General features: G+C 50.6%; 1 protein-coding gene and 1 long non-coding RNA gene across 2 annotated transcripts in view; one reads left to right on the top strand and one right to left on the bottom strand.

The window, feature by feature from the left end:
* On the top strand, positions 1-3,523 carry LOC116654126. Its single transcript, XR_004309060.1, has 3 exons — positions 1-185; positions 1,368-1,479; positions 3,444-3,523. It is a non-coding gene; the product is annotated as an uncharacterized LOC116654126 (long non-coding RNA).
* A 3,193-nt stretch (positions 3,524-6,716) lies between these two features.
* Positions 6,717-21,623, bottom strand: part of MYO18B (myosin XVIIIB) — a 42,688-nt gene continuing 27,781 nt past the window's right edge. Inside the window, 7 exon segments of the mRNA XM_015878443.2 lie at positions 6,717-6,930; positions 7,945-9,017; positions 14,630-14,791; positions 14,960-15,001; positions 15,451-15,584; positions 20,183-20,368; positions 20,504-20,641. Of these exon segments, the coding sequence (XP_015733929.2) occupies positions 7,946-9,017; positions 14,630-14,791; positions 14,960-15,001; positions 15,451-15,584; positions 20,183-20,368; positions 20,504-20,641 (1,734 nt within the window). The 3' untranslated portion in view covers positions 6,717-6,930; position 7,945.

The following is a 21,623-nucleotide window of genomic DNA, read 5'->3' as shown; positions in this document are numbered from 1 at the left end:
TGCCCTAGGAACACCTGTACCTCGCAGCTGATTTGGCCTTTATTTGGTTCTCACAGGGTCTGTCCCAGGTTTGCAGGGATGGATGCCAGCACTGCTCCTGTCCTCTCCACCCCTACGTGTTGAAAGGAGGACTCTGTGGCTCCAGTTGGCTGCTGGATCGAGGACTGCATTAGCATTGACCTCAGGTACAGTGAGCAGCAGAAATTTCCACGCTCAGCACAAGCCCATGCTTGATTCTAAGTCGTGCCTAGCACTGTGCATCAATAGCACCTGTCTTGAAGGGATGTTTAGGGGGAGAGATTAATCAATGTCAGTGAGAATGCATTCTTATCCAGAGATGAACGATACTCCATCAGTACGAAATGCTATTATGGTGGTTAATTTTGCATTGTGCACAAATGTGGCATCTGTAATCATCTCCAGCAAAACAAATGCTCTGCTGAGCAGGATCCCATCCCCTCTCTGCCTTGTAAAGGAGGGACAGAGGATCAGGGCTGGAGAAGGAAATGTTCCTGGCAGCACCTACCATGTGTATTGGGTACCGTGTGCCTGGGGCTGGGATTGGAAGGGCTGTTGCAAAGTCTCGTGCTGCTTGTAGGAATGGTTGACATGAGAAAGATGCAGGACTGTACCTTCTGTGGGCTCCTGCACCGCATTGGCTTGGAGCTGCCTTTCCCGCACGTGAACGAGAGCCAAAATGAACGTGAAATCAGAATGGTCTTCCCCCAGGAATTCTTCTTCAGGCTTCACTTGGTGTTATAATGATCCAATCAATCTCAGGAGGTTGCAAATACTTATTAATTAATGCAATGATTGGGTGATTTGGCTGTCATTATGGCTGTCTTTCACGGGTAGAAAGAAAAGCATGTTTCCTCCTTGTTGTTTTAGTGCCTGGCATTCTATTGGCACGCCGCTCCTCCGCGACAGAACACAATGTAAGAGCAGGGTGACTCACAGCCAAGGATTTGTATTCAATATCAGTTCAGATTACATTAGCTTTGCCTAATGCCTTAGCAATAAAGTGACTCTTCATTGTATAGCTGCAATTCATTTCGGCTCCTGGGCTGGTAAAAAACAAGCAGCAGTCACGCTGCATACGTGCACCCTGCGATGGGAATGATTTGCTGGGCTCATTCTGGCAGCAGCAAAGGGAACCTGTGTTGAGAGGTCAGCCCCAACCCTGCTGCACCCCACATTAGCAGCAGCATTAGGGTGAAGGTGGTTGAAGCACTGAGGCCTGAGTTCCTCCGTTTGACTGCCCCTGCTGCCACAGACCAGGCAGAAAAGTCAATCACGCTCCTGTAATTACTGCATGATTAAATACAAAAGTAATTCCTTCACACCTCCGCACCTCTGCTTTATTGCAGGAGAGCCCACGCAACAAATAATGGCTTTAAATAATGGCTTTCTTCCCCGGGAGCAGACTTCAGAGAGGAGTTTCCTGCTGCTGTGTTCCTGCCCACCCTCTGATGCTGCAGGGTGAGTTCCTCGGGGCTGTGATGGCACACGTTGCCTCAGAGACAGCCTGGTTGTGTTGCAGTTCAGCTGTGAGTTTTGCTAACACAGGAGTGTGGAATTTCAGCTGTGAGCTGCGGTGATTGATCCAAAGTTGCCCATCTCTTTTTTATCAGTGCACACCGGCTGAGTGAGCCCTGTGATGAATTGAACTGTGCTTTGCTTAATAAAGAGGTTGAAGGCGCATCGTCCTTTGCAAGCTCCTCTCCTCCAGCTCAAGGATCTGGGGTGAGCCCAGCAGCCAAAGGAGCATCAGGCAATGCTGGAGCAATTCCTCCAGGGTCTCTCCAGCAACAGGAGGCTCCACACCTGCAAAGTCAAAGTGGTCACCCCTGCTTGGCTGCCGCTAATGCCCCTAATCGCTGCCAGATCCCCAGGGATTTACAGACTGGGCAGAGCCTAAGCCAGGCTCATGGGGTGGGGACAAGACCCAGCCCCCACACTGCACACCCTGACACACCTTCTTGCTGCTGCCCTATGCTCCAGCAATCACTGAGCATTGAGCTGCTGAGGCCCAGCAGTGATATCACTCTGCACTGAGGGCATGAAGCCATGCTGTTGGGGGATTTCTGTGCGTGCTTCTCGGTTAATCCCTATAAAAGTGAGAGCCAGAACTTGTCTTCACTCTCCCCACAGTAATTCAGCTGTGTTAGCACCGGTCACAATACTACACCTGGGTTTCGGCAGCAGCAGCTCCCAGGGCACTGTGCACCAAGTGGGATCCATCAGGAGCAGGGATCTGTCCTACTGAGAATTCCCATGGCCATGACTATCCCATAATAGGAACAAACCTTTGTCAGAGGCTGCATAGGGCAGTGAATTCTCCAGAAGCACATTGTGTCCAGGACACCTTGCAGCATCCCCACATCCTCAACCCATTCCATCTTCTCCATGTCCCACACTTCCACACTAATTAAAGCTGCTACATAATTCCCCGCAGCCTCCCCGCTGCCCTGTATTATTCATCAGAAAGCAGGCAGCCCTGACAAGCTGCTCTGTGGTATTAACAAGAAAAAGGATTAATGGGCTGTTGGGAGCTCCCAGAGCCCTCACGGAGGATGGGACCTGGTGTAGGGCTGAGCATGGGGCCACATTGGCCCTAACCCAGCACTGCCCCAGGAACTGCCAAGGCAGGTGGGTGCTGCACATCAACCAGGTGTAACCTTCATTAGCCAGGTTCATCCCACAGCTATGATCCAAGTGATGACAACCCAAGCACAGGCAGTTTCCCACCCTGACCCTGCATGCACGGTGTGCCCACAGCGCATGGCACAGCTGCAGCAGGGAGTCCCCAGCTCCAGGATGAAGGCACAGCACACCGACAGTCACCAGCAGCACGATCTGCGGGCTGGCCAAAGCCTTCTGTAGCTATGGTAATGAACTAGCATAATTCACAATTATAATGTCAAATTTAAACCCAGGGCTTGAGCGAAAAGATAAAAATATCTCTTTGCTCGTGGGATCTCAATATTATTTGCTTAGCTATATTGGGAGCGGAATGCGCTCTCTAACATCAAGCAATCTCTCTGAGATTAAACACTTTTCCTCCATTTATGCACGTTTCACCCTTTTATGGTTTTATTAAAATGCTGGCTGCACTTTCAATTAAGTGAATCCCTTTTGCGATTGTAAGCACATTTTAGATGAATAAATAATTTAATTTGCGGGCTGTTTGGGGCTCCGAACCACGATCAGCGATGATTGAGTCGAAGGGTTTGAGGGGTGCAGAGCTCAGCCCTGGCACAGGGGAGGGCTGGATGCAGGGCTGCAAAGCTCAGCGCTGCTGCCCCACCGCCTGGGAATGGCAATGCGATGCCCTCGGTGTATTGCAAGGCTGAAGCTCTGCAATAGGAATGCAAATGATCCTCGGTGTGGTTATTTTCTTCTGCTCTTTTTCTTCTTCCCTTTAAATTCTGTGTCTTTTCCAGGGCCCCCTGATGCCAGGACGTCACTCTGGAAGGGTTCCTATTGTGGAAACTTTTCTCACCAGCTGCTTTGTGATGTGCCGCACAAGCACAAGGCCCTTTTTGCTGTAATTAAGCTCTGGCTGTTCTTTCAGGGCTGCAATTCAAAGAAATACATCACTTTCAAGTCAGACGAGCAGCTTGACAGCAAGTCAGGGAGAAACAGCGCTGCTCCGTGAGAGCCGTGGCCGTGCTGGGTTGCACTCTGCTCTGCCACGAGGCAGCTTGTCCTCACACAGCCCCAGAACTCCCCTTTGCTGCAGGGCACATCCCCACACCCATCTGATGGTCACCTGCAGGGGATGGGACATGTTTAACTGGCAGAGAGGCTCTGTGCAAGGCAGCGATTCAGTATTAACTCGGTGCATCCAATAGGTGTGAAGCACTGGGTGAGATGGCAGCAGCGAGGACATGGAAAGTGCCCCCATGCTGTCTCTCCTTGGGGCCACCAGCAATGGATGAGTCCAGCAGCTCCATGCATCCCTCTGCCAGGCTGCAGTAAGGAGTTTCCCCTCTGCAGTAGCACTAAGAAGAGTGAAGTATCAAAACAGAGCATTTCCAGAGACGATTGGGATGGAGGCACGGGGGGAAAGCAGCTTATTTGTTTGGAAAGAAGCTTACGTGCCCTGCTCATAATTAGGAAGCGTTATAAATGTGATTCCCTGACTTCCCTGAGAGCGTAGAAGGAAAGCACAAAGCATCTCCCTGCTACCAGAGCCTGTTGCTTCCTCTGCACAGGAGCCAGCCCCAGTTTCCCCCATGGGAATGAACACACCTGCCCTGGTGACCCATGCAGGGTAGCACACGAGCTCACAGCTCACAGTTCTTCATCCATTAGGGAAGGGACATGTCAAGGCAGGAACATTTGACAGTACAGGAACAGCCAGGCCAGCATCCATTAATACCACAGTCAGCAACAGGATGGATGTGGACACTGTCAGTCCTGAATTATGAGTGTCTTGCAAAGGAAGGAGCTCTTTACAGAGCTCATTTCTCTGATGGATGCTTGCAGAAAGGCACATCCATTGGAAGAAAAGAGCACGTTTTAATTATGTTAATTAGAAACTTGGCAGCCTCTGTCGCTTGGTGCTCCTTTGTCTGATCTGCAGGCACCTCCTTGCCGTGCATCAGCCCCATAGGAAGCACTGGGACTCCTTGTTCACCCCAGCAGCACATGGGGTGATGCACATACCCACCTCCAGGGATGACACATGGGGATGTCCCTAAGCCAAGTGCTCCTGGAGCCTGCAGGAGCCCCGAGCTGTGTTGGCAGCATCACATTCAGGCAGCACAAAAAACAAAGCAATGGTTCTGGGATGAAGGCAGCTGAAATACAGGGGCAAAGAGAATAACTCTTGCCGTCCCACTGCAGGCTATAAACTACCCCGAGCTAAGACCTGCTGCTCTGCCCATTGGTTACGTGTCTGCGTGCAATAGGGACGGTGCAGCTAGAAAGCACTTTGCACCCTGCAATGTGCAGCCATGGATTTATTGCTGGCCAGAGCTGACAGATTGCTCTCACTGCCAGTGAGAACAGATCTCTGCTGCACTGAGGGTTTCAAGGGCAAACAATTCTCCGGACACAGGCTGAAAATCTCCAGTCTAAGCGCCGTTTTTTCCTGCTAAAGGATGTGCAGAGCCATTTCAAGTGACAGAGCAATTTCCTTTGTGTCTTGCAAAGCAAAAGCAGAAAGAAGAAAAAAACCAGCGAGCCCTGTATATTATTACACACAAATCTGCTTTCCTTCTGCAGGTTTAAATAGCAACAACTTAATGTTCAGCAAACACCGCAGCAGCATGGTGTAGTAATTCCAGATACAAAGCTCAGTGTCAAAGGAATCATCCCTGCTGTCTCCACCCAATAATGAGCAGTTTATGCAGCTCTTTGAGCACACTGAGTTGTGATGGTAGCTTGAGAATGAGCTGCAGGTTGACACCTCACCCATCCCATGTCTGTGGGTCAGACAGAGAGCAGACTTGGGATGGCACTTAGAGCAGCACTCTGACCAATAGGCTCATCAGGGAGCAGTCTGACTTGATGATCTCTGAGGTCCTGTCCAACCTTCATGATTCTAAGTAAGTTCTCATCCCTGCCAAGCTTGGCTACTGCAGCTTAGTCAGATTTTTCCCAGCAGTTTTTGTTGGAGAGCAGTATTAAGGAAACATCCTTACAGGCTGGAAGGGCAGGCTGCAGAGATCTCTCTTCCAAACTGCACAATCATCTCTGCTTTTTCTTTTTGCATCTGAAAGCACAGAAGGGAGCGCAGGATTTCTGTAAACTACTTCTTTTTTTGCCTCTTTGTGCTGCCTGCTTTATGCAGAGAGGACTGGAGAAGAGATGTCTTTTGCTTCATCCGTGAACTTACAGGGGCTGTAATGATTACACAGTGTGCTGCAGTTTCAAGGGGGGAAAAGGGGATTAAAAACAACAACTGTACATTTGTTTCTGAGCAGGATTGCTCTGAGCTCCAAGAGATTTCAACACGCTCGCAAAGAACGTGGTTCATGGGTGCTCTGCAGGGACTGCTGCGAATGTACTTCAATGTAATCCAAAAGCAGGACCCTCGCTTCCCAAAGCACAGTGCGAGGCTGGGCAAACATCTGAACTAATTGGAATGGCACACACAGTGATATGTGCCACCCCAAGAGAGCTCGTGAGTGGCCAGGAATGCCTGTGCTGATGTGTGCATAGGGATTGTCACCTTGTGCCTGGGATGCAGTGGTGTATCAGTGTGTGCTGCTGGCATTGCAGCGCTGCTGGGAGTGAGAAACTGCTTACAGAGCACATGGGGCCTGAGCAAACTGCTGACGAGAACCCAGGGATGAAGGTTTCGCATTCATCTGTGACAAGGAAAATGTTTCTTGCTGCCATGGTTTGGTTTAAATTAGAAATGAATGGGAGGAATCCAAAAAGCATGACTGAATGCTGAATGCTGCCCAATATGCCTTTCCAAAGGCAGCCCAAAAGGTCACAGGGGGCTGTGCAACACAGTAAGAGCCTTCCAGCTGAGCACTGATGGGGAGCAGAGTGCTGCCACAAATACCCCATAGATGAGTAAGTCTGGGGTCTCTTCTAGGGAAGAGGATTATGACCATAAGAAGAGCTGGTCAGGAGCAAACAGGGGGTATGGTGGGAGGTTCTCAAGGGTGTACTTTGAGAAGTAGAGCTGGGAGCACCCCGCACCCCTCCACATATGTAGTGACACCACATGGACATGCAATGCAAGAGGAAGAGGCTTGGGGTGAAGAAGCAAAAGTTTTATTGTGTAAAAACCAAGCAGACATGGAAATACAGCCTCCCATTGCAACAGGTGCTGCGTCCTGTCCTTCATAGCAGTGGGATGTGGCCATAAGATGTCCCAGCAGGCAACGGTCATGAAACCACTGATGTGTCCGGCTTCAGTTATGAATGGAATTATAAAACTTCAGATAAAGACTCAGCTTCTGGAAACTAAAAATAGAAGAAAAGCGTATATAGCGAGAGCTTCTGCTGAGTGCTCATCAAGGTGTAGCTCAGTTTGACCGGCCTTCGTGCTCCACTCCGATTACTGCATTTCACACCAAGACCCAAAAATACTTCAACTTCAGCTGTGTTGCTTAATTCTGAGCAGTGCTACAATGGAACGAGGCACCTTGGGCAGCCAGGAGGCTGCAGGAGAAAGTGCTGACCCTGAGAACCCCCACGGTGAAGCAGAACAGAGCAGGAGTGTGCAGAAACTGTGCTGTGATTGCAGCCAAAAGTCTCATCAGCTGTAACACTCGTGACTTTTGGGGACCCCTTTCAGCAGGGGGTTTAAATGCTATATTTCCTATCAGGTGCCCTTCTAAAAGAGGGATGGGATTCTGCCTGCTGGCAGCTCCTCACTTGTGCACAGCACAGAGTCCAGTTACTGCCGTTATAGTGACATAAAGACTTGTGGAAAGTGGGACATTGCATTATGTAAATTTTGCTTCCTGGAAAGAAATGTTTTATTAACACGCTCTCCCTTCTTCTGTTGGCTTAGTCAATTTGGTCACAGCTTGACACCCAATAAGTTCGTCTAAAGGCAATGGTTTTACAAAATGTTTTCCTAATCTATTTTAAACACTTAATTACAGTCGTGGCGCATTCATTAGGGACTTTGCTTTCAAACCTGGATTGCAGTAATAAATCCTAATTCTCCAAGTGTCACTTGTAATCCGAAAATTGGATCGAAGTGGTTGTCAGAGGCAATTGCTAACTACAGGACACGGTCTGACTGGGAGCTGGAGCTGCTTGCTGTGGTAGGGGTCACCTTTGGTGTCCAGGCAGGAAGCTCCAGACCCAGTGGACACAGGACTGAGGGCTATCTATGGAGCTGTGTGGCAGGATCCAGAGGACACAGCTCCAGGGGTACAGTGTGGGCCCAGGCAGCAGCTTGGGGATAAAGCTGCCATCAGCTCTCTGAGCTTAGAGCACTCAGGGCTCGCAGCTCGGTGCTGTTACCTCACTCTTTTCCCAGGTACTTCCTCATGATGCTGCTCACGTCATCCTCCTTCCCTTCCGCCTCTGCCCGGTGGCTCTCCCCGCTGCTCTCAGCGCTGCCCTTCCCACTGCAGCCTTCCCCATCTGATCTCCACGGCTGCTGCTTGATGCTGTCGATGCTCCTGGAGGAGAGGATGGAGCCCGAGGATGAGGAGGAGTCGGAGCGGTCTCCTCTGGGGGCCAGGCCAGGCTGTGCCACACTCCTGCTCCTGGAGGAGGCTGAATCTCCCACCACAGCCTCATCTTGGAAGCGGACAGTCAGGGTCCGGTGTCCGTCCTTCCTGTCCCTGCCAGGCTTGGCCAGGCTGCTGGTGGAGCGGGATTTGCGGATGGCAGGGAGGAATTCCTCCAGCTCGGGGCTGGCTTTCCTCTCAAAGCCAAGTGTGGGGATCTTCCAGGCACAGGGGTCTCCCCTTGGCCCCTCTCCCAACCCGGAGCCCGGCGCATCCTCCTCCGCTGACGGCTCCAGGCGGCTCCTCCATGGTTTCATCCCGAGTAGCTCAGGGCCACCGATGGACAACAGGAGGGAATCACACGAGCCGAATTTGGAGGATCTTTTCAGCACTGGGGAGAGAGTGGGCTCGGCCGGCTGCTGGGTCAGGCTGCGCAGGCTGGAGGAGCGAGGCAGGCTGCTGTCGGTTCCATCGCTCACCTCGGGGGGCAGCTCGGTGTCTGCATCCCCCAGGCGAGACCTGCTGCGCCGCAGGGCTGCGGCTCCAGTGGTGCGGTAGATGGGAAGGGCCGAGGGGTCCTCAAGTAGGGGGCCCGGCTCCCGTTCTGCCACCCTCCTCCTTCGCAGCTCCCCCACGTAGTCAGAGAGAGCAGCAGAGGCGCTGGGCAGTGGGGATCTGGCTCTGGGTTTATCCATCGGGCTCGTCAGCTCCGTGCTGTCTGAAGGAGGTTTTCCATATTCCCGTCTCCTCGCGCTGAGCAGAGGGCTCACAGCCTTCCCCATGTCTGCAGCATCGACGGATCTCGTGCTCAAGGAGGAGCCCGGCCGGGTGGCTGCAGGCTCGGTGGTGTCTCTGCTCCCCCTGCACAACAGAGTGCCATTAGTTTCAGCCACCGTAATGCCATCCAATGGGGCAAAAAGCTGATACTTGCATCAGAAAGAAAACTCTCATGGCAGCATCTAAAAGTTCGGCAGTGCCCAAAGATTTCGTCTTTAAATAACAATATGTAAAACAAATCCAGCTAACTGTGGCATACACTGTATGGCATCATCCACTTTAACTCTGCCAAAGCAACACACACCTCCAAATGTCCTTTCTCATCATATTATAGCAATATATAGGGTTTGTTTTCTTTCTGCCTAAGCCAAATTTATGCTCACATTTTATGAAAGCAACTCATTGAACAAACCAAGTGCTTCTTAATGTTACTGCAGGGTGCTCCTCCGGATAGCAAAGACCACAGGGAAGAGCAGGAGCAGCACAAAGGATGGCTGTGGGCAGGGAGCTGAGGGATGAGCTGCTTCCATACAGGGTCTGCCCTACAGAGGGGCTCTGAGGACAGCAGGACAGCAGCATATCTCCCTGCCAGGCAACACCAGGACTGCCCTATGCCCACAGCACATGGTTTCATCCCTTAAGCGAATGCAAACTAGGGAAAAAATCTGCTCGTTGAAGAGCAGCTGTCAGAAGTGAGCAGAAGTGAGAGTGATCGTGTGGGGAGGGAGCTCACCCTGCAAGCAGCCGTGATGCAAACGTCATGGTGTGGGCACCACGTGCTCATCGAGGGTGAGACCCACCACCCACTGGTGCTAACAGGACTCTGACCCAGAAACACTCAGCCCTCACCCCAGTAGGCTCACGGAGCCTTCTGCATGGTGCTACCCAGGGAATGGCATCAGCTCAGCACAGATGGCTCTTGCTACCAGGATTGTAGCTTTTAAACAGTGCAGACGTGGAACAGCAGAAAGGGCAACAACAACAGCAAGCACCAACATCACAGCATGGCTCATCTCTCCGCACTGAGCTCAGCGGGTCCGTGGCCAGGACCAGCCATGGTCCTGACACCAGTCCTGCTCCTTGGCACTATAACAGTGACACTGCTCCCAGCCTCATGTAACAGGGATGGAGATAGAGTGGCTGCATGGTGGGAACATGAGAACTCCCTCCTTCCCCTGGGCACTACTGGTCCCTCACCAAAGTGTCCAGTGGCACTGAGTAGTTCTAGGACAGGAGCTGGGGAGTGTTCCCACAGCAAATGCCCTCTCACCTCCTAGTGCACGCTGCAAAAGTGCCTTCTGCATCAAGCTTGTTCCTGTCCTCACAGTGATGGGGAGGGGCTGCAGTCACAGTGGCCTCGGTGTCACTAAACCCCAGGTGTGACACTTTGCACCCTCACCCCTTCATCTTTCAGCTAAAAATATGTATTTTCTGCCTGTGCCACCGCAGGGAAAGGCGAAGGGCCAAGCTGCCAGGGCACATCTGAAACAAAGAAGCGTCTCTGTAGAGCTATGCGTGGTGTAATTTTAGCACAATGATAGCCAGTTACTATCTATAGGCTGCACGCTCCCAGCCACGTGATGGTGAGACCAGGAACACGGGCACACACGAGCACTGTGGTTGGTGTTAGGCACAGAGACCCCATCAGCACCCCCATCAAAGGGTCAGAAAGCATCAAGGGGACTCCAAAACTGGCTGCAGGGAGAAGGCTGGCTGGGTCTAAGCTTGTCTGGTACCAAAAAGAGGGAAAGAGAGAGGAAAAGGCAAAGAAAAACAGCAGAACCCAAATACAAACAAACCTCGGTGAGCCCAGCAGGAGTGTAGGAGCAGCCATCAGGTTTTCCATCGGCAGTAATAAAGCATCCTGCCCAGGGAAAGCTCAGGTTGCCAAGGGAACGGGGTGATAGTGGATAATCCTGGTGACAACACCGGACGAGCTCTGAACGGGCTCTGCTGACCCGTGAAATAATTTACATGGGACTGAAGACAAACTCCACGGCCAGGGAAGGGAAGCAACTGAAGGAGCAATGGGATAACAGAGACACTCTATGTTCCCCCAGTCCCCAGTGCCTGCAGCTCATCACTGGGTCTGAACTGTTTGATTATCCAATGCAAAGGGAATTAACCACAGTTTTAATCTCATGGTACACAGCAACCTCCAGGACTCACCCGTGTCGCTGCACCCGGCGTCCAGCTGATTAATGGCTTCAGACATTTTGGTAATGCTGGGTTTTAGGATCCTAAATTGCATCTTACCTAAATAGTTAGTGTAATCCTTCAGAGCAAATTTGTATGGAAATGGTTCCAATCATTTCTTGTGCTTCTAAATAATATTGTAAACTGACTGCTGCATGACCGACTTCCATAAATTAAACAGTCAGCTTCAGCGTGTTGCTTTGGTTTTTAAGACTGAAATAAAAGGGAACTGAAGAGGTAAGAAACCCTAATGGGCTGTAACACAACCGGTCCACACTCTGCTATTTATCGCCCTGCTCAGCAAGATGGACAGTTACTATTTTTATAACAATCTTTACAGCCTGAAGCAAAGTGGCAGCAGTGAGCACAGTGGTTTCCCCCCAGCTCCAACCTGATACCAGGGGGTGGCAAAGGGCCATTTCTGCCCCAAGCTCACCAACCCCTGTCCCACAACAGAAGGGCTGAAGCTTAGCCGTGCTGTGCAGGCAGCTGTGTGCTGTGCCATAGGAAATCACTGCGGGGATTGCTCAGCATTTGACACTTTTTTCTCTTTCCTTCCAGCACCTACAACACTTGAGTCCTTCCAACAAAAGCTGTTAGCGCTTCTCCTCAAAAGGAAGCGATGTTGCCAAAACCTGGAGGTACCACCACAAAGATCCGTATCTGAGATCAAAATATCACACTGAGCGTTTCTCACGGGGAGAACATGAATGAGGCTGACACGCTTTTCTGCTGCAGCTCCCAGCTTTGTGCTCCATTGAGATCCCCAAGGCTCCTGGCTGCCGCCAGCCACCCCACCAGCACTTCATCCCCTGCTGCTGCACACCCTGGTGCCACAAAGGTACTGAAGCTACACCTCATTTTCTATTAATTACACTCCAAAAAAGCCAGGCAGGAATGCAAGTCAGCCCTGTCCTGCAGCAATCCTCTGTCCATGCTTCAATCACGCTGAAACCACCCAGCAAAGCACCAGGTGTCAGAGATTTCCCTAAGTCATGGGCAAAAAATAGGGCCTGATGCAGAACTCTGAAGGCATCTGCGAGCCAAACGGGACACCGTAATATGCCATTCACACCAAAGCAAATGACATACAACAATAATTAGTGAAGATTACACAGCAATTAACATGATTACAATTATGGTAGTTGAAATCATTTATACAATAAAATCCACACATGCACTGCAACACATGACCAGGCATCAAAGTACGTCTCGGATGCTTTTCCTGGTAACTCATAAATAGAGCCAAGATAACTCCATTCCAGGGAGAGAGAAGAAATTGGCCTCATTTCCGTCAGAAAAGGATTTTCTCACCATGCCATCATCTACAGAAGCTCCCAGCTTTCAGTGCAATGATTTGCTTTCAACGCAATTATAATCAGCGTGGCAGAGCCCAGCCTTGTGCCTGGCCCTGGGGTGTCCCTGCCTGAACGTCAGGGTCGGCAGCTCTGCAGGGATGCTCTGCAGCGAGAGGCAGGATCAGCCCATCGAGTTTGGAATTTGCTTCCTAATGAAAAATGGAAGGCTTATAACAAGTCTGCTATGTGTCATGCTTAGTGAGGCTTAGCCCTGCTGTCCAACATTTTGTACAAGCATTTAAATAGTAGAGAATTAAAGAACGCGTTAATCAAGTCTCTCCTTTCTGTGCGCTACCCAGACAGTAATAGCCTTATATTCCTTCTCCTGGCTTTTGACAGCTGTTTGTTCAGGAAACATCTCATGTGTACAACTGAGGAGTGAGTGCGAGGCAGATTCATTTGTCATCGCTGGGTGCTTGTGTAAGACAAAGGCATCTTGATACAGAAGAGCTCATTGTGCTGATCTCGTCTTTATTACCTTGCCTCTCCTATTCTGCTTGTTGCATTTCATATTGACTCCTCTCTAATGTTTCCACCACTGATTAGTTGAAGCCAAGCACAGCCACCACACTGGGATTTACAATTTGCCTTCTCACAAACCCCAGTTGCCGCATTATATCCAGGTCTGGGTGCAGATTTCCTTTCCCCAAGGCCATGGTCAGCCTAGTAAGTTATTTTTATTAATCCCCAAGACTACATGCCTGCCTTTTTAATTATAATTCTGGCATACTTCATCTCACAAACACGATATAAGCCATAACTTCTGATTTACTGCCATGCACTTAAGGCCGCAGCTCTATCAGCTTGAGCAAAGGATGTCAAGTGGTGCTGAGGGGGATGAGCCCAGCACCTGCCCCCAGAGCCCCCATTCCTGTGCTGCCTATGCCTGTACACCATCCTTGGGGCCACAGCATGAGGAGCCCCATGCTGCAGGCAGCAGCCCCCAGCCCTTCGTGACCCTGCTCATTCTTCCATCTGCTCACACTGCTGGCTACAACATCCTGCAGCAACCAATGCCAAAGAGCCTACGATACAAAAAAACCTTTCTTCCATTTGTTATAAAGCTATCGTTTGGGACATCCACACATGAAAAATAGGGGAAACACCTTCCTTACTTGGGACTCATGCTCTGGAGCTGCTTCAGCCCATGTTGCTCCAGCATAGGAGCTGCTCATCATTCTCCCCAGCACCACGCAAGCTGGGTGCCCCCTCTGCACCCACCACCTCCTTCCTGAGATGGAGCCACTCAACCTTGGTCCACTACAAAATTCATCCCATTCATTTGCTACACACATATGACACCAAGAAAGGGGTTGTCAAGGATGTATGAAGTGCTGGCCATAGCTCAGGGTGGATGTCACTGCTCATCCCTGTGCTGCATGGCACAGAGCCGAGCAGTTCAGCCACACGAGCTCTTGGGCCACCCTCCAGCTTGCTTACAGCCCAGCAGCACTGCTGTCAGAAATTAACATATCTCATATTAAAACTGTATAAATGCATACTGTTCCTTCAGAAGCAAAAAAGCGAACATATGGCGTACAAATCCTCAAATAGGCTGCATCGCCTCTTTAAATTATCTCCAGAGAATACATCAAGGGATATTACACTGCTTGAAGCACAGTTTTGATGTAGTGGCTTTCATCTGGCATTGCACTTATCCTGGCCTCCCCTGGTTGAATGATGCAACCTCAGCTCCCTCAGTTTCCCACCCCTTGTCCACATTGGGTGGGACACGCCACCCCAACACGTGTTCATTGCTCACATATACACTACTCAAGAGCTAAGTGATGCCACAGGCCTGTGCCATGCCCTGGTCACCCCTGTGTCTGCCCTGGGGTCTCCTTTACTGCTCTCCACTTGCAAAGTACTCAGCTTGCAAAATGCTTGCAGATGTCAGGCATGGAGCCTTGCAAGCTCGAAGCCATTTAACATCTTTCCTTGGCTGAACCACCCCAAACACAATGTGCTGTGCAAAACAGGAGGTGGCATGTATTTCTTATTGCAAAGAATTAACAAACTGGTAACTTAAAGCTCTCAAACTGTTTGGGCTGATCTACAAGTGGATTTCACAAACCGATTTGTTTTCCTCAAATCCTTGAAGATATCTCAGCTGGAATGAAAAACAGTGGTGCAGTCCCTTACCTCAAGCCCTGGGTGCTGCGGCTGCCAATGGACAGCGCTGAGATACTCCCAGCCACACTGCCTCCAGTTGGGGATGACCAACCTATAGATGAGCCTGGCCAGGAGCAGAGGCTTTCTGCAGGTTCCAGGCTCAGCACGGAGCCAACACTTGAGCAGGCATCCCTGTGGGGAGAGCAGAGCCCTATTAGTGTCAGGATGCGAGTTTGGTGGCAGCACCTTCTTCATCCTGCAGCTCATTGGGAATGGTGACCCCCCAGCAGCCCTGCTCCAGTTTCAGGCTGGATGAGATCCTTTGGGGTTTTCCTTTAGCCCTGCACAGAGCTCACTCACGTCTCTTTCCTGGAGCATAGTGTGTCCCGCGCCGTCCGCACGCTGCAAACAGCAGACAACAGAGTCAGCAGCAGCACAGCCTCCCAAAACTCACTGTGTGAAGCTGGCGAGGGCGAAACCTTTCCAGGTGAGAAGTATCAAAGCCCACCACTGACAGAACAGCAGTGAGTCTGTGACTAAGGCAGGTAAAATCCTCCCAGGCAGCAGCAATTGGGGCCAATCTCAGAGCATCACATTGCTACAACACCCCACCCTGCTTCCTGCTCCCTCCTATCCCAGCCCAGGGCACAACCACTGCAGCACCACTAGGTCTGCACTGGGGAAAGGAATAGAGCAATGAACTGTGCTGCTGCCAAGAGTGGCAGCTGAGGATATCGCTGCCGGGAAGCACTTCTCACCTTGCTGTAATGTGCCAATTGTATTGGAAATCGTTTACTATGAAGGAGTGAATTTCTGAGCTTGTGGATTCTAGCTCACCCTTCCCCCCTCACCTCTCAGCATCACTGTCATCACTGGCACGCAGCTCCTCCAGGGCCAGTTGCAGGTCTGCAATGCGCCGGATGGCTGTTCCCAGGTCTGCCTGCAGCCCTTGTCTTGCTGCCGCTGCCTCGGCCAACTGCTGCTCCTGTAGGACCACACTGCATCAGTTCCCAACCCACCACCTGCAAATCCACCACATAATGCATGCCCTATCCTACATAATGAGCAGAGCTGGAGCAACACCGCCACAGAGGGGGGATACCTGGGGATACCCAAGGTCAGGGGATGGTGATTTTGGGGCATTGCTGCCTCATTGCTAAATCAGTGTGACAGCCAGCTTACTGTGTGTGATACCATGCATGAGCATCTCTCCCTGCATGCCACATCCCAAAGGACTGGACCTGGGAGCACTGAGCTCCAGAGCTCCTAGAACAGCATGGGGCTGGAGACCACAGGGGGCTGCTGGAGCCACTCACACTTAGTGAATTCTAAGCACACCTGCTTAGAAACAAAGGACTTTCCAGAGATGCTACCAGCCTATAAGAAAACTGGAAGTTTAATATATAATTTAAATTGCAGGGAGGAAAGCCCTGGCAAGCAGCACAACATAACAAACACTGCAGACCTGGCAGCACCCACGGCACCAGGGATACCTGACCCATCCTCATCTGATGTCAGCTCTTCTCAGGGCTATCCCAAAAAGAACTCTTTATGCAGCTTTCTAAACCATCACATGATAGAGAGAAAAGGAGAGGGAGCACAAGCTGCAAATTCAACATGATTGAGGCTGCCAGCTGTAAAATTGCCATCTCGGTGGTGACAAGGTGAGAGATGATTTGTACCGTGGGCTGCGACAGGCCACAGTGTGGGAGCCAGTGGGCTGTCAGAGCAAATAACAGGAGCTCCGAGATCACCGGAGCAGCCGGACCCGAGGGGAAGAGCATTCTAGTTCATAAAAACATGCAGAGAAATAGCCCAGCTAGGATTGCGCCGTATTGCCATTGCTCTGGATAGGTGCCAGTACTGGTAACACCCCGAGAGCTGCCAAGAAGCTTCCCAAAATTCAGCACTCCTGAGCCATGATAAGGCTGGTAAGAGCCTCTATTGAGCTAATTCCTTGGCTCCGTGATACCACAACAAATGAAGTATAGTTTGCTGCCTTCAATTAATCCTTCTCCTCTGCTCTGCTGCTGCTAACCCAGCAGGCACTGACTTCTGTGGGTTCTTGACAAGGAGCAAACCCCCCAGACTGCTGGGCTCAGGAGTGACCTGAAAGCTGAGAATTCCTGATCCTAAAGGCCTAAAGGAGAGCGTGGTGCTCAAAGTAGCACTACTACAATGGGCTCCTTCCAGCAGTGGCACTTTGGCCATTGCCATAGGTACTGAGTTGATCAAACACAAAGCACAGTGCCATGCAGAGCTGAGAGCAATTCACAATATACTGTACCCTACAAGTGTCTCATAGAAGGGAATAATTATGACAATATAATTAGATTTTGAATGCAAAAAGTTATCTTCAAGATGCAAGGTGACAATAAACATCCCAATGTCAGCTCACCACTGTCCCAGCAAACTATCAGATACTGTCTGCAGAGGCAGCACAGGTGGAAATGCTTGGGCCAGGCACTGCTGGACCTGGGGTAAGAGGGATGGATGATCCCCAGTGGCCCCTCCTGGCCCCTTTCGTTCTATGACACCATGAGTTTCCAACAGCTCGCAGAGCTGAGCCCTCCACCAATCTAACCAACCCTTCAGACACAGCAGAAACCAGCCCACCTGGCTCAGAAACATCTGCTTAATCTGTATTTTGTCATTAATAAATAAAATACATCTTTTGCCTGTTTTTGCAGACAATCCCATACTAGGTTTCCCCACGCACACATATCAGCAGATGAACTGACCCAGAGCACAGCACCCAAACCCCAAACTTATTAGAAGATAAGTTAGGAAGAGATAAGCAAAAGCAGCAGCAAAGCAGTTGCTGGAATGTGCAGAATGCCAAGAGCCTCGTCTCTGCTGTATGTTTGTGGCTCTGCTGTCACAACACAACTGCCGCACTCTCATCCACCCAAGGTGAAGTGTAATCTAATTAGCCCAATTTGGATTGCTGCTATCTGAATTACTTAGCATACACCTGCAGTATTCATCAATCATTATTTTTTTTAATTAAGTAATTAGCTTTCGGGTTCTCGCAAAGTTTGAAGTGACAACATTTCCACGGCTGCAGTCTCAAGTGGGATGGGGCCCCGACACCAGCAGCACTATCAATGTTGTTAGCAGCCGTTAAGTGCTGATGATTTCCTGGGCAATTTGCTGCTCCAATTGCAAAGCAGAAATCACGTGCCCACTGCACGGCACAGCTAATCAGCGTGTACAGTGGAGCATCACCCACCTCTTCCATCACCCAGACTCACCTCAAAGGGCCACTCCATTGGGTGACCTTGTTATTGTTCTTAGACTAAATCATTCCCATTTAAAGGAAAGAATAACACTGCAGGGCCCAGAGGAAGATCAGCAGGGGCTGCAGGGCAGCAATGAGGTGGTCTGAGGGCTGGGCTGGTGGCTGTTAGCACAAATTTCCCTTATTTCCCTTCTCAGCTTCACTAGAACTGCCCAAATAAACCCAATCTCAAAGCTTGAGAATTAAAAAATACATAAACTTCAGGAAACGGTATGCTACACCTTGCTAGGCTGCTTGGTAATAACAAGCTGCAAGTACAAAGGCTATCTTCCATCAAAGGAACTTAAACATGGTTATTTACACTGTGACTCTCACCTTCAAAAAACTCCACAAAAATCCACGTGGAGAATATTTTATCATCTGTACTTTGATTTTCAGTGGAAGTAGTTAATTATTACACTGATGAATTTCACAGCTTCATTAAAGGCAGATGACTTTAAGAAGACATTGTAGTGCAGCAGCATGGCTCAGATCCCTGTGTCCTTCCCTGCCCTGCCAAGGAAAGGGCTCATGTGCTGGGATGAGCATAAACCTATGAGAATAGCAATGAGCAAAGAGACCCAGGCTTGGTTTCACACTCTCCAGGACCTGCTCTATCTTGTGTGCCACAGCTCAGGTTCTGCTTTGCAGCAAGAAGAGCTGCAGCTCCTTGGGGGAAATTCAGGACGTGAAACTGAAGGAAAGACAGAGATAGCCAAGGCCAAGAGCTGCCCCCTCCATTAGAAAACATGCATCCCTCTCTGTGATAGTGCAAGGCCTGGAATGCTTTCAAAACTCATTCTTCCTACAAAATTCATAAGGCAGAGCCATCTGCCTGGCAGGCAGCTCCTCAGCTCCCATCACAGAATCATAGAATGGCTTAGGTTGGAGGGGACCTTAAAGACCATCTAGTTCCACACCCCTGCTATGGGTTGGGCATCACCCACTAGAGACTTGCTGCCCCTGCTGCAGGTTAGTGCCAGAACCACGGACAGCTCCTAAATCCCAGCAGCCCCGATTGGGTCTAGAAGGAACGAAGGACACACAGGGGTCCTGAGACCCACCATAGGTGTTGGAGCAGGAGTTAAATACGATGTAAAGACTCTCAAGCTCTGTCAGAGTTTTGAGAAGGAAAACCTGATGTAGAGGAGGTAGTTCTCAGGACCCCAGAATACAAGACCCATTCCCAATCCCAGCTGAGCAATGAATATATCCCATTGTGAGCTTCTTAAACCCCAACAGCGCCTGGTGAGCACACAGCCTCACAACTGTTTATTTAAATAAAGAAATCGTTAGGTGCAGACCATGACTTAAGTAATGTTAAGTGAATAATTCATGCAGTATCTATAATAGATGGGGGATTTAACAGGAGCAGAGCTGTAATGGCTCTCTGTTAACTATTGATGCCCGCTGCTCAGTGTGCCTGAGCGCAGCTCTCCCGTGATGCTTGGGGAAGTGCAATCAGAGCAATTCCTTGGGGGTCCCCGCCCCCCTCTTCCCCCCTCTACCCTCCTGCAGCTGATGGGTAACCTCAAATTTCCAGTCTGCTCCAGCCCCCACATCTGCCACGAGTTTGTTCACGGGTTTTTGTGCCACGTGCCCAGGAGATATCTTACATTCTGTGCAAACACAGCAGCCAGTGCCACGAATCAGCACGCAGGCTGCAGGAGCAAGGACAAAGCCTGTTTGCAGCATGCACAGTGGCTGAGGAATAATTCACGCTGAAGCACCGCTCCCTTCAGAAAGGCTGGCAGCCTCGGGGCGAAAGAAATGGTGAATTCTCCTTGATTGTTAAATAAAAGATTATTGATAAAATAACTGCTTCTAATGTGGCTGTCTTGCTAGAAGAAATGCAATATCTTTCAATTACTGCTTGGAAGCAAGACTTTCCTTTTGTTTACTGAAAAAACACAACATGAAAAGAGATGCGGGAGAGGACTGTGCGATGAAGGTGAAGCTATTTTTGCTGCACTCCCAATCTGCTCGGGGCTTTGAGCACACAGAGCAGGTTAACTGTTTACTGACATTGACTGGGACTGATTTGCTGCATAGAGGAGGCATGGCCAGGGCTGGGCACACTGTAGGGACTGAGCTACATGTCTGTGCCCAGTGGGTTGGCACCCCATGGGCATTGCCCTGTGCTGGGTGCACGCCCTGCTGTGCAGCATGTGGAAAAGTAGAAGGCCTGCCAGCCAAGCTGCAGAGAAATGAACACCAGGTGCAGCAGCAATGGCTTTGATTCCATGGGCAGCACTATGGAGCTGTGAACAGCAGAACCCCCTGACCCTCGGGCTCTCCCTTACCAGCTCCACACGCCGGCGGCTGGACTCCAGCTCCCGTTGCACCAGCTCATCCATGTCAGCCTTCATCTCCTCCATCCTCCGCTGGTAGTACTTGGTGCTTTCCTTCTCCCGTGCTTCAGACTCAGCTGCCTTCTCCAGCTCCTCACCCATCTTGATGATACTGTCTCGCAAGCGCAGCACCAACACCTGGGGAGGCAGCAAGATGAGACGAGGAGTCGGGAAGCTCACCAAGAGAGCACTCTCCCCATATCCAAGCACCCCGGCACCGACATCTTGCTCGGACCCCTGTGCCCACCCCTGCATGGTGAAACAAAGCCAAACCTCAAAGCGCTTCATCTGCACAGCCTGGAAGTCCAGCTGGCTCTCCAAGTCACGGATGCGGGCTTCCTGTCGGCTGATGACGGCGCGCTCAGCAGGGCGCTGCTCCAGGCGTGCCACACTTGCCTGTGCCACCAGCAGCTGGGGACAGAGATGACAGCAGCTGCCAGCAGTGTGCCCATCATCTCCCTTCCCCAACATGAGATGGTCTCTGTGGCTACAGTAAGGCCCCAGGGTGGGCAATCTCCCCGCAATCCCCTTCTAAAGACAAAGTGAATGCATGGGGCCTGCTGTGAGCTGCCAGGCACAATGGGAAAATATTGCCCAGAGCTCCCTGAAGGATGCCCTTCTGTTCTGATCACACCATGCGATAAATTCATGACAGTAGAACGGATTTTTGAAAGGAAAATGTTACAGCAGGACAGCACTCATTTGGGTTTCTCTTGCTTTTCTCTTCTCAGCACATTCTTTGAGGACAGCAGGCATAAAAATTCACAATTCACCTCTATGGACAGCTGCTGCACTGAGCTTTTTCTTCAGCTGTTACACCGGGATCTCCAAAGTAAAACTGCCCTTTTTAGCAATCCTGGCACAAGCTTGGTTCAGATTTATATTTGACCTAGAACTAGGGGAATTTGTCATCTTTTATCTGGCCTATCTCTACAACAGCTCTCACTCCATCTCAGAGTGAGTGAGTACTATCTCTAATTCTTGGGCAGCTTAGCCACGCTCCAATAAAGCACTTAAGTTAATGGGATTACTCATGTGTTTAAAGGCATGCACTCCAGGGCAGCAGAGCAGCCAAAGCAATGAGGCTGTGCTGCCCCAGGCCCACAGCCCTGGTCCTCCTTCATTCTCAAGAGCCACACAGGGGAAAACCTTGCTCAACCTCAGGCTATCACTGGCCTGCAACTCCCATTGGCAGGCAGCTCATCCCACTCCTATCACCATGTCCATGCCCATTCTCATCCCCATCCCCATCCCATCCTCATCTCCATCCCATCCCATCCCATCCCCATCCCATCCCATCCCATCCCCATCCCATCCCCGCCAGAGGGCAGCAGGTTCTGTGCCTTCCAGCTCCCAGGAGCGTGTATGGAATATATGGGAATTGGAACCTGGA

The sequence above is a fragment of the Coturnix japonica genome, chromosome 15, assembly GCF_001577835.2.
Source record: "Coturnix japonica isolate 7356 chromosome 15, Coturnix japonica 2.1, whole genome shotgun sequence".
In the NCBI taxonomy this organism is placed as follows: Eukaryota; Metazoa; Chordata; class Aves; order Galliformes; family Phasianidae; genus Coturnix; species Coturnix japonica.
The sequence above is the reverse complement of the archived record's forward strand: the minus strand, read 5'-3'. Positions and strand labels throughout refer to the sequence as shown.